This window comes from Terrapene carolina, unplaced genomic scaffold (genome assembly GCF_002925995.2).
Source record: "Terrapene carolina triunguis isolate 2854851 unplaced genomic scaffold, T_m_triunguis-2.0 Scaffold247, whole genome shotgun sequence".
In the NCBI taxonomy this organism is placed as follows: domain Eukaryota; kingdom Metazoa; phylum Chordata; order Testudines; family Emydidae; genus Terrapene; species Terrapene triunguis.
Window position 1 is genome coordinate 5,522,339 of NW_020664598.1, and position 12,944 is coordinate 5,535,282.

Genomic DNA, 12,944 nt, shown 5'->3' on the forward strand with positions numbered 1-12,944 from the left:
TATCTCACCCACCTTGTCTCTCTAATATCCTGGGAGCAACATGGCTACAACACCACTGCCTACAACCATTCTATTATGTCTAATAGATTAACCAATTAGCCCGTGTCTTTTTAAGTGTTGTTTTTGATGGGATTTTAGTGCTTACTTAATTCAGGTCAAAAAAGAGAGGTTTCCTCTCAAACATTTTAATTAACCATCTACAGAAATCTCTCTACCCCAGAGGCTATGATATTAAATATTCAGCTCAATATGGATATCCCTCTCGGATTGTTATAGTCAAGCACAAGTTGTATTCATCCTCTTTTATTCAAGTCAAAATACAACAAGCAAATCAAACCCTCCCATTCCAGAGAAAACAAGTTAAGGTTGAATTTTGACCTAAATTTTCTTCCATCCAGAGAAACAGGACCAATGTGAAATTTGCAAGGAAAGAGACCCACATCTGCTTGGGTCAGCCATTTTGGTCAGTGGAATAGCCAGGGTTTTTGTAGTGACCATCACTAGTGGGCCTCAGCACAGGAATTCAACCTGCTAAAATCTCAATGCCTCAGATCATCCATGCAACAAGATCATACGGTGTTTTCTGAGGGCTGAAGAAAGTTTCAGCTCTTCACCAGGACTGCTTAATGCACTATCCCATTAGGTACATGACCTCTGTAAAGTCATATTGTTTCAAAGTACACTCTTCTTAAGGATGATGATAGAGCACTTTCCAAGGTTCAGTGGTGCTCTATGGTGTTAGCGTGGCTTTGGTTTTCTGCTACAATATTACTGCTATGCCAAGCTGGCTTCGCACCACACGCCATCCAAAGGCTGAGCAGCCCTGTTCCAAAGAGAACCCCACCTGCCCATGAATATGATCTGTCAGAAATGACCAAAGGATGCCCCCCGAGTCTCCCACTCCTGCTCCTCCTCATCCTCTTTTATGTGGAACTGGCACAAATACTGTTCCATTCAGTCTTCTGGGGCAGAGGGATGCCATATGGAGGGAGGTAGTCAAAGAACAGATAACATTTAGGGAAGGGCAGCGGGTCCAAGTGTGTGGGAGCAAAAGGCAATGTGTTGGGCAGCCAGGCTGACGTCAGATACCCTTGGGCTGGTGAGTAATACTCAATGGGGGGGCCTGCAGCACGGACGTTGCTGGGCATCGGGCTGGAACCCTGTCATAAGTGGGGAAAAAAACAGAAGAGAATTCTTTAAAAAGTCAAGGCAGACCTTTAGTTAGATGTAATTTACGAGCAGCCCAGGAATTTTCCCAGTGTTCAGCAATGAAAACTAAGGACTCGTAGACTTTAAGGTCAGAAGGGACCATCTTGATCATCTAGTCGGACCTGCACATTGCAGGCCACAGAACCTCACTCACTCCTGAAATAGGAGAGAGATATCGCGTGTACCAACCTGGATAAAGCTGTCCAATCTAGGGAACAATACCAGGGCAAACAAGCACAGATTAACATAACAGGGTGAACATAGCAAGGATTTTGTACAAAAATGAGGTGGTATGGTTGCCTACACCAAAGTCCCTATCTAGTCCTCTTCTAGCCTATGGCTTCTGCAAGGTGTTCCTCCTCTCAAATGGCTGCTCAAAAACGGATATCAAAAAGGTGAGGGCCCCAGAGACAACATGTTCAGCCCCTGAAGGGATGAAGTGCATTGTATTACTCTTGATTGATCTCCATGTGTCTAATTAAAGTTCATCTGGAAGGACAGGTTGGTCCAGTGCAGACTTTTTGGGGAAAGGGCTTGGAAATAAAAGGAGGAAACAATATTTCCGCAAAGAGACGCCTCCCCAAATATGCACTGAATAGACTTAGTTTCAGGAGGAATGACACAATGTCTCTCTCTGAGAAAAAATGGAATTCTTCTGGGTCACAAAGACTCTTTCTTTTCTTCCCCCTCCCTCAGGTAACAGCTGGACAAGGGCGTGATACTGAAAAGGGTGAGTCTCTCTGTCTTGCTCACTTCCTTTACACATGGCCTCCCATACTCACTGTGATTTCCAACTTTGGAGCTGGAATGAAATCGGCTTCGGTCAGATGCTGGAGACCACCAAAATAGCCAAATTTTTCATGTTTCCTCCACTTTGCTCGCTGGTTCTGGAACCAGATCTGGGTGCAGGGGGGGAAGGAGGGAAGGCAAATGAAGGTATGGCAGGAATAAGACAGGTCAAAAGAAAAGTTCACATCTGTTTCAAAGAGCCATTTCTGATACTCTTTGAAGACTTGATGGAGAGTGACAAGCGTCCAGGGTGGAGAGGCCTGTATGGCTAATGGCCCAATCTACCGAAAAGAATTTGCTTTCACAATACACCTTTCATACTATAGGTAATGGACAGGCTGTGTAGTATCTGTGTTTGGACAGACATGGCAACCATTGTTTGATCAGCAATAGCGCACATTGCGCGAGGTCTGTCAGCCAGGATACAGGGGCTTTCCATTATCCTTTTGGGAAAGTGATACGGGATCTATAAACAGCAATCAGAGACATATTGAGGGGGCTTTATTTTAATGCTTTTCCTGAAGGGCATAGCCCCTAGTACAACACTGCTCCTTTCCCCAGCATGGGAGAGCAGTTTTAGCAGCGGACATAACAATGAAAGACCTGGTGGAAGGTTCAGTTGGATGATCTACTGGCTCATGATGAAAGTGTTACCAACTGAACTATATTGATGACACTTCTTTCTATACTACCAGGTAAAAAATTTTAAAGCACTAGAATGATTTAAGGAGTCTGTGTCTCATTGGGACTTGAGCCTAAGTCACTCAAGTGCTATTGAAAATTTTACCCATTAAACTTGCCCTAGCTAAAAGACTCCTACTTTTCTCCAAGAAGCATCTGTCTACCAGCTGACTTGATCTTCCTGGCTAGTTCTAGAGACATGGCTAAATATTTACAGACTAACCACTATAGCGGTACATGGGTGTATCATTGGTTGCATTGCTTGGTCAAAAATATTTAAACCCACCTTCTTTTGTGTCAGGAGCTCGTGAATGGAATGCAAGTCTTTCATTCCTTGGTAAGTGGTTCAAACTGAACAAAGGAAATTAGTAACCAAAAGTAGTTACTGTTGAATATGTGATTTTTTAATAAAATCCAGCAACAAACAGGTTAATTATTTCTGCATCTCTTTCACATGAATTACTTGGAATGTCAGGTGTCTGCTATGTTGCTATTGGCTAAAAGCTCCTGAAAAGACAAACTTGTGTATGAGTTTGTATATGTATTGGAACATATGTGTGAAACAACTTAGTCCAGTATCTAGTGGACAGGATTCCTATGACAAAATGCACCACAAAATAACCCCTTTCTGGATTATTTACAGAATGGTCAAAGATGGAATGGGCCATGAAGACTCAGCTACCTTCTCACCCTTTATGGTGATCTTTCCAAAGTTAGTATTTTGAGGCATATTCAGAGATTATAAGGCCAGAAAGGACTATTGTGATCCTCTAGTCTGACCTCCTGCATAATGCAGGCCATAAGATTTCCCTGAGTTAATTCCTGCATCAGGTCCAATAGCTGTGGTTAAACTAGAGCAGATCTTTTTGAAAAACATCCAGTCTTGATTTTAAAAATTTCCATTGATGGAGAATCTGCCATGACCCTTGGTAACTTGTTCCAATGGTTAATTACCCTCACTGTTAAAAATTTACACCTTATTTCCGGCTAGAATTTTCAACTTCCACCCATTGGATCTTGTTATACCCTTGTCTGCTAGATTGAAGAGACCTCTCTTATAAAATTTTTGTTCCCCATGTAAGTACTGATAGCCTGACCACATCACCTCTTAACCTTCTCTTTGTTAAACTAATCAGATCGAGCTTTTTGAGTCTCTCATTAGAAGGCATGATTTCCAATCATTGAATCCTTCTCAAGGCTCTTCTCTGAACCCTCTCCAGTTTTTCAACATCCTTCTTGAATTGTGGACACCAGAAATGGACACATAATTTCAACAGTGATTGCATCAGTGTGAAGTAATATAACCTCTCTACACCTACTTGAGATTTCCCTGTTTATATATCTAAGGTATGCATTAGCATAGGCGTCGAGTTTCTAATCTGCCAAGGGGTGCGCCACCTGGCTCTGCCCAGGCCCTGTCCCCCAGTCCACCCCTTTCCCCAAGGCCCCACCCTGCTTCTTCCCACCCTCGCTCCGCCCCACTTCTTCACCACCTCTTCTTGCCCCGCCCCTTCCCTGCCCACTTCTGCCCTCGCTCCTCCCCCCACCCCCCAGCACCTGCAGACATCGCAAAACAGCTGATCCGTGGCAGGCGGTAGGTGCTGGGAGGGAGGGAGGAGGAGGCACTGATCTGTGTGGCCCGCCGGCAGGCAGGAGACACTGTGGGGAGGGGACGGTTCTGGTAGGGGGGCTGCCGGTGGGTGCTCAGAACCCACAATTTTTTTCCTGTGGATGCTCCAGCTCCGGAGCACCCATGGAGTCGGCGCCTATGTGCATTAGCCCTTTTTGCAACAGGATCACACAGAGATCATGTTCAGCTGGTTATCCACCATGATCTCCAACTCTTTTTCAGGGTCACTGCTTCCCAGGATAGAGTCCCCCATTCTGTAAGTATGGCCTATATCAGGGGTGGGAAAACTACGGCCTGTGGGCCACATCCGGCCCGTCAGACCATTTAATCCGGCCCTCAGCTCCCGCCGGAGAGCGGGGTCGAGGGTTTGCCCCGCTCCGGTGCTCCAGCCGGGGAGCAGGGTTGGGGGCTTGCCACACTCTGCATGGTGCCCAGGAAGCAGCCAGCATCACCCCTCTCCGGCTTCTTCGTAGTACGCAGAGGCATGGCCAGGCAGCTCTGTGCGCTGCCCCATCCGCAGGCGCCGCCCCCACAGCTCCCATTGACCGCGGTTCCCGGCCAATGGGAGCTGCAGGAGTGGCACCTGCAGACGGGGCAGTGCGCAGAGCCGCCTGGCCGTGCCTCGGAGCCAGAGGGGGGACATGCTTCCTGGAGCTGCTTGTGATAGGCGCTGCCTGGAGCCTGCACCCTGAACGCCCCTGTGCCCCAATCCCCTGCCACAGCCCTGATCCCCCTCCCACCCTCTGAACCCCTCGATCCCAGCCCAGAGCCCCCTCTTGTACCCCAAGCCCCTCATCCCCAGCCCCACCCCAGAGCCTGCCCCCTCCCAGCCAGAGCCCTCACCCCCCCATGCCCCAACAGCCTGCCCCATCCCTGATCCCCTTCCTGCCCTCTGAAGCCTTCGGTCCCAGCCTGGAGCCCCCTCCAGTACTCCAAACCCCTCATCCCCAGCCTCGTCCCAGAGCCCTCACCCCACCCCCCTGCACTCCAACCCGGAGCCCCGTCCTGCACCCTGAACTCCTCATTTCTGGTCCCACCCCAGAGCCGGCACCCCCAGCTGGAGCCCTCACCCCTTCCCGCACCCCTATCCCCAATTTTATGAGCATTCATGGCCCGCCATACAATTTCCATACCCCGATGTGGCCCTGAGGCCAAAAAGTTTGCCCACCCCGGCCTATATTCTTTGTTCCTAGATGTATACATTTATATTTAGTGTATTAAAACACATATTGTTTGCTTGCACCCAGTTTACCAAGCGATCCAAATCGCTCTGTATCAGTGACCTGTCCTCTTCAGTATTTACTACTCCCCTGGTCATTTTGTCATCTGCAAACTTTATCAGCAATGATTTTAAGTTTTCTTTTTGGGTCATTGATAAAAATGATAAATAGCGCAGGACCCTGCAGGACGCCACGTGAAACACCAGCTCAGAGATGATTCCTCATTTACAATTACATTTTTAGACCTGTCAATTAGCCAGCTTTCAATCCATATAATAGGTGCCATGTTGATTTTACATCATTCGAGTATCTTAATAAAAATGTTGTGCAATGCCAAATCACATACCTTCCGGAAGTCTAAGCATATCACATCAATACTGTTACTGTTATCAACCAAACTTATAATCTCATTTAAATAATGGATGCAAGTGCAACAGTGCTTGAGTTAGGAAACTGTCATCTATAATTATTAGAAATTCTAAGAATGTTTTAGTGTTGGCAGCATGAGAGCTCCATTATATGCCACTCAAATTGAAGTACTCCATGATAATGCAGCTGTTTCCCTACACATTCTAGATAGGTACTTCAGCAGCCGGTCGTCCTGTTCTCCAGTGTGATTTGGTGGTCTACAGCAGACACTGAATAGCCCCCCTTCTTGTGCTTTATATACTGGTAGGGCATTGTGAGTAAACTGTCCCTGCCGATGTCTGTGGTATGGCTGTTCCATTCTAATGCCTTCTTGTCATCGAAATATTAGGCAATAAAATGATAGCTAGTTGAAAGTCAGTCCCAGTCATATAAACTGTCCTCTGTGTTAAACGTCATGTATTATACTGGGATTCATTTACACGGATGCCTCGTAGTATGGAAACCCTTCCCACAGAGTAGGAGAGAGAGCCCAGAACCAGCATCCTGCGAGTAGATTAGCCCTGCAGATGGAAGATTTCCATACAGAATTGGGCTAAGCACGTTTCAGTTATAAAGTACGTGGCATTCCCCTCTAGTGTCTTGTAAACAGCGTCCAAATCTGCTGCATGCTAATATCTTTCAAATGTAATAGATCTCACATGCAGTAAGGTTATGGCGTCAGATCCTCAGCTGGCATAAATCAGCGTAATTCTATTAAAGCCCAGCGAAGATATGCTGATTTATGCCCCCTGTGAATGTGGCCCATGGGTCTACCACATATGGTATCAAACAGAGAACTACCAAAGGTAACAGACTATGTTTCCATTTGGGCTAATTTTTGAGATGATGCGGAACAGGCATGTGGGTCACACTTCATATTGAATGTACATAAAGAGTTTGTAAAGGATTGATAAATAATTAGTAGATATTTTAATAAGTGGCCAGTCAGTTGTTATAGAGTCCAGCAGGTTGCTTATTGACATTTATAATACATTACTTATGTCTGTGATATGCTGCTTATTACATCTGTTATTTATTAACCATTTGGTTAATCCCATCGAGGGTGAAAGATACTTTTCCCTCCCATCTGTAAAATGGGGATAATGATACTGAGCTCCATTGTAAAGCATTTTGAAATCTAAAGATGAAAAAGTACTATATAAGAGCCAGGAATAATAATAATAATGATTAATAATAGACAATTTATAAATGTATCTTCACTAGAAGGTATGGCTGCAGTGTGTGTGTGTTTGGATTGGTGTGATGCATCTGGCATTTTAGGGGCACAGACTATACCTGGACCCTGGCTTCGGGGAGATTGATCTTTGCTGCCAGTCGGTTGCGGATGTGAATGTCGGGATAGTGAGTGACCTGGAAAATCTTCTCTAGCTCCTGGAGTTGCTCTGCTGTGAATGTCGTCCGGATTCTCCGCTTCCCTTTCCTCTCATCTGTACAAGCAGTGAAAGATCAGTCACGCTGTATTATAAGGGTACAGTTATAAATAGTTTATAAAGGGTTAATAAATTATGACTATAGATGTTTTAAAATGGTTAATCAGTTGTTACAGAGTCCAACAGGTTGTTTATAACCATCTCTACACTACTTTCTAATAATGTGCTTATAATCATCTATATCACATAACGCTCAAGTCTATAACATGCTTGTAGTATATATTGATGTAAAATGACTGAATGATTCATTCATGCAGCATCCTTTTCACCTGTCCTTGTGCCGATCATAAAACCCAATCACAATCTCTCTGTTACCCAGATGGTCTTCCAACCCTAAATTTACCAGTCAGACTCACCTTGCTGTAATTATCTATGGCTTTCTGCTCTGAAAATAGAATACTCCCATTAAGGGAGTCTGAGCATACAAGTTCTCCTACTTGTTTAATTTTAAACAAGCATTCAAAGTTCTCCCTTGACTTAAATTAATTTCTCTGTTGACCAGTTTTCAAAGTAGCAGCCGTGTTAGCCTGTATCCGCAAAAAGAACAGGAGTACTTGTGGCACCTTAGAGACTAACAAACTGCTCAAATAAATTTGTTAGTCTCTAAGGTGCCACAAGTACTCCTGTTCTTTCTGTTGACCTGGAGATCTTGAGTCAGGCTGAAGAAAAATGGCACAATGCACAAATGCAGTAGCTGTTTGCCTTTGGTGAACTGTGTTTAAATCTTGTTTTAAGGTCACGAGTGAAGTTTTTTTGCTGGTCTCAGCTTAGTTCCTCTGCCTACTACACAAAACCACTGCACACAATGAGGCTGCTGTGACCACTGTGTCTACTGCTTAGTATGTTTCTTTGTTAATTTGTGCTCCCTCGGTTTGTCTGATGTATCTTCCTGTTGCCACTTGTTTTTAAACTTAGATTAAGCTATTTTGGGCAGGGACCATCTATTATGTTTTTGTACAGTACCTAACCCAGTGGGACTCTGGCCTCTAGGTGCTACTGCAATACCTATGATAAATAATAATAATAACCACCAGTTGGAATATTTGTCTTACAAGCTCAATTGTACGCATGTTTGTATGTTTTTAGAAGTTACAGGTCACGTGGATGGCTCCTTGGCTTGATTCTGACTTTATACTAGTGTTACACCAGTGTAACTCCATTGAGTTCAATGGGATCACTCCTTATTTACACCAGTAAGAGCAGAATTCTGTACAGAGTCTACGTATGATCTCCTGTTGGCGGTGCAAGCAGGCCCCTCCAGCTTGGATCACTTGTTCCTGCTCTCTCTACACCAGGGGTCAGCAACCTTTCAGAAGTGGTGTGCCGAGTCTTCATTTATTTACTCTAATTTAAGGTTTCACGTGCCAGTCATACATTTAAACATTTTTAGAAGGTCTCTTTCTATAAGTCTATAATATATAACTAAACTATTGTTGTATATAAAGTAAATAAGGTTTTTTAAAATGTTTAAGAAGCTTCATTTAAAATTAAATTAAAATGCAGAGCCCCCCCGGACCGGTGGCCAGGACCCGGGCAGTGTGAGCGCCACTGAAAATCAGCTCGCATGCCGAAGGCGTCACGTGTGCCATAGGTTGCCTACCACTGCTCTATACCATTCTTTCATCATTATATACCACTAACTAGAAGTCTTGCAACTAATAATGAGCAGGGTGTTTGCTGCATTTTTAAAGTTACCTTGCGGAAAGCCATGTAGTGAACAGTTCTGCAGAACACAGCCTTATCTGGTTCTAGACATTGTAATGGTCAGTCAGACTCATGGTCAAATGCCAAATTACATGGTCAGATACTCTGTTATGGTGTGACTACTATGTGCCAAACTGCCAGCACAAAGTGGTCTTAAAGCCTGCATAACAGCCGCAGGAAGTGTTTGTTTGCAGCGTAAGTTAGAGTAACCCTCAGGCTGCTCTAACGTGGCACAAGGAGGCAAGCCCTGCACAGAGCAGTGGCAGCAGGAGCAGGGGTCTGCAGCAGTCAGTTTTGAGCCAGCTGATTTGGGGGGGAGGGAGAGCTCAGTGGTTTGAGCATTGGCCTGCTAAACCCAGGGTTGTGAGTTCAATCCTTGAGGGGGCCACTTAGGGATCTGGGGCAAAATCAGTACTTGGTCCTGCTAGTGAAGGCAGGGGGCTGGACTCGATGACCTTTCAAGGTCCCTTCCAGTTCTAGGAGATGGGATATCTCAATTAATTAATTTGCAGTATGTGTAGTTGGACTTGTGGTTCAGAAATGGAGAATTCTCCACCTAAATAGGATGCTGTTGATCGATCCGCTTGAGAAGATACACCCCTAGTATTGCGATTCATGTTTTCTTTCTGAACTTGAAAAATTGAAGCATGATAAGAACATACCATTTCTAATCTCATGAGTGACTATGATGATCTTGCTACTCTGACCTGAGGTGACTGCAGTCAGAGCACTGGTATAATGCATGTTGCTGGAGAAAACAACCTATCTGAATAGTAGCTTTTGACCTTCCATGGTCTGGTGACAACTGCCAATTTAATTATAAGCAAATCCTTCCTAATGGGAAAAGTTATCTGGAGAGGGCTACTGCATTCTCTCAAAACCAGTTACCTTTTCTGCTTTGGTTGAAGATTTGACTGTTAAAATAAAACTTACCTCTTTGGGGCTAAAACATTTGGAAAGATGTGACACAGCTTCCTAACGAACATAATTGCTCTCTGGGCTACAGAATAAAATTTGCACAGAAATGGTCTGAACTGGAATCCCGTCTACTGCCTTGTCACCATGCTGACATAGAAAACCAATGAGTAATCAGTTCTGAGACCATACCCTGGCAGAAAGGCTAATGGGATATAAGGGGATTTTTGAAAGGCTAATAGGATATAAGGGGATTTTTGAAAGGCTAATGGGATATAGTTCTTGGAGACTGGTAAGTGAATTATTCCACTTGAAACATGCCAGCTTTTTTGGCACATCTCAGGTACTTTAAAAATGGATCCAGTTATGCAAGAATATATGTGAGAAGCATCAGTTGTCATGAGCTCTGCATCTCATTCAGAATGAACTGATACAGCTCCCGTCTCAAAGAATTAAATCCAAACTATTGGACTTTTCACTAGCATATCAAGCCACCATTCATTAGACTTCATCCCTGACACTAGCCCCAAGGAGCAAATGTCATTTACACCAAGTCTTCTTGACATTATTAGAGCAGTGAACTGAAATGGGAAACACTTTTGTGCACATATGTTGCAGGTAGCAGTAGTCAAGATCTCCCAGAAGCCCTGATTATAGCGTTGAATCAGCTTGGAGTCTCTATGGAAAATAGTTGCCAAAAGGGATATAACAGCAATGGTTCCATCATGAAGAGGGAAAAAATATGGGCGTTTGGTGCTGAGAATAGGAATTTCTAGGCACTTTATGTTCCATGTGGATGTCTCAGTTTGAACTTAGTTCTGGGATTCTCATTGGAGGATTTTCACCACACAACTCCATGAGTGTGGCTGGCCATCAAACCCTCGTGTGAAATACAGCAGAAAAGCAAGATCTACGGTATTGGCAATATTCTGCCAAGCCGGTGATGCTTTCTCACTCTGTAATGAATCCACATGCTATACTGATATTGTCATTTAACATTTACATTGTGATAACGCCTAAACAACAGCCAGGTCAGAGCCCCACAATGCTAGGCACCATTCAAACATACAGTAAATGATAGTCCTTGCTTAAACAGCTTATGTATAGACATCACGGTCATCACTTATATCCCATAATGTGGAACCAGGGCTAGAACCTTCAGTCCCCAAACCACAAGCCTCTACTACTTGAGCGAAAAAAAGAATGGCCATATTAGCTGACCACAGTAGCAATAGGCCTTCTATTTATGTTTCCTCTCTGTAAACTGCCCCTTAGAGGATAAGATGTTCACACACACTTGAGTCAGTAACATTATGACAAGAAACTGGAATTGGTGAAGCGTGAAGCCTCTAGTCCTGGATGCCAGCTTAAAAAACTTCCAGGTGCTGAGTACTGTGGCTGTCTAGCATGGCATTTGGTGCAGAGTTAACTAGGTAGGAGTTCATCAGCTGATCCGGACACAGGAATCAGGCAGCTACATGAACTTCTCAAAAACATCCAGAGAAACAATGCCAAGCCTACAGAGGAGGATCAGCTATAGAGGTCAGTACTGTTCCCGAATCGATAAGATTGGTTGGAACTTAAGGTTTCATTCACAGGAAAAGGAAAATGTGGGAATGGGAATGATCTGGAGAACGTTGGGCCATATCCAGAACTGGTGGAAATCGGTTTTTCCAAATTAGTGGAGCTATGTCAGTTTAGACTAGCTGAGGATCTGTCCCACTGCCTGGGATGTTTCAGTATTCTCAAACAATGCCAACATTTGAGCAAATGAAAGTGCTCCCCCACAGTGTCCATTTCAATGGTCTCGGTCACATCAGCGGACGGCGAAGTGTCCAGGAGCAGCATGTCCTTCAGAAACAGAAGGCTCTCTTGAGCTTGTGGTGTCATATTTATTCCTCTGAAATAAATGATGTTGGGTTTTGTGATGAGCTGAAAAAAATCTTTCCAGCATTATTCTAACAGCCCTAATCCTCCATTCTGGTATCCCTCTTGAAAGGGCTTGGCAAACTGTTTTCCAATATGTGTATTGTACAGGGGAACATACATACAGTACCTGGGAGCGTCACTTGGGCTGAGAGCAGTTTCTCAAAGCTGAAACTCATCAAATTAAATAAAATAAAATAACCTGAGGTCAACTATGGATCACTAGAGAATGAGTGGACAGGCTTTGATTTCAACTGGAAATGAAATGGCTGGCGAAACAGAATGCCGTGAACTAATCAAGGACTTTGCCACGAGGAGAGCTAGAAGACTGCATTTTCAATTAAATCTAATCAGTCATTTTATTTATGTTTTCAAACAAGATCTATTTTTAAAAAAATCGGGGACTGTACATTAGCATTCTCCCCCGCAAGATGAAACTTTCTCTGACTGTAGTTTTGATAGGTTTTTTTTTTGGCCTTGGGACCCTAGCTTAGAGATCCCATGGCAAACAACAGAATTCAAAATTAGTCTAATAAAGAATGTGGGATGAAGATATAAGACAGAACATTTTGGAAGTGTAACATTGGCTTTACAAATTTGTTTCCAAAGTCTCTGGGGAAATAAGAATACATATGAGTTTTCTTGAGCTATTTCTATGTGTAAAAGCTGGCAGTGGCACCTGCAGCCCTATGCATGTTATGCAGGGTGTTTTCCACTGGCAGGGCCGGAGCGGGGCACAGGAAACCTAATGGGCCTGCAGCCCAATTCATGGAGGGGGTCCAAACGGAGTTCTGACTGGTGTGGTTCAGGTACTGGTGCAGGAGCCAGATCGATGGCAGTGGTGAGGAGCAGCAGCACTGGCCACCCCACTACCCACTCAGGTTTGGCCCCATTGCCCTCCATCATGATGTGGGGCGGTGGGGCCAAAATTGACCAGTGCGGTGCCCCCCCATGTACCAGGTCGCAAAGCCACTCACTCAAATTTGCCCCCAACACCCCCAGTCATGGTGG

At 44.4% G+C, this 12,944-nt stretch overlaps 1 protein-coding gene across 1 annotated transcript in view; it reads right to left on the minus strand.

The window, feature by feature from the left end:
• Positions 1-923: 923 nt before the first annotated feature.
• ISX (intestine specific homeobox) overlaps positions 924-12,944 on the minus strand; it is a 37,225-nt gene continuing 25,204 nt past the window's right edge. Inside the window, exons 3-5 of the mRNA XM_024216787.1 lie at positions 7,234-7,385; positions 1,992-2,108; positions 924-1,160 (exon numbers count right to left, since the gene is read on the minus strand). Of these exons, the coding sequence (XP_024072555.1) occupies positions 924-1,160; positions 1,992-2,108; positions 7,234-7,385 (506 nt within the window). The remainder of the gene's footprint in view (positions 1,161-1,991; positions 2,109-7,233; positions 7,386-12,944) is intronic.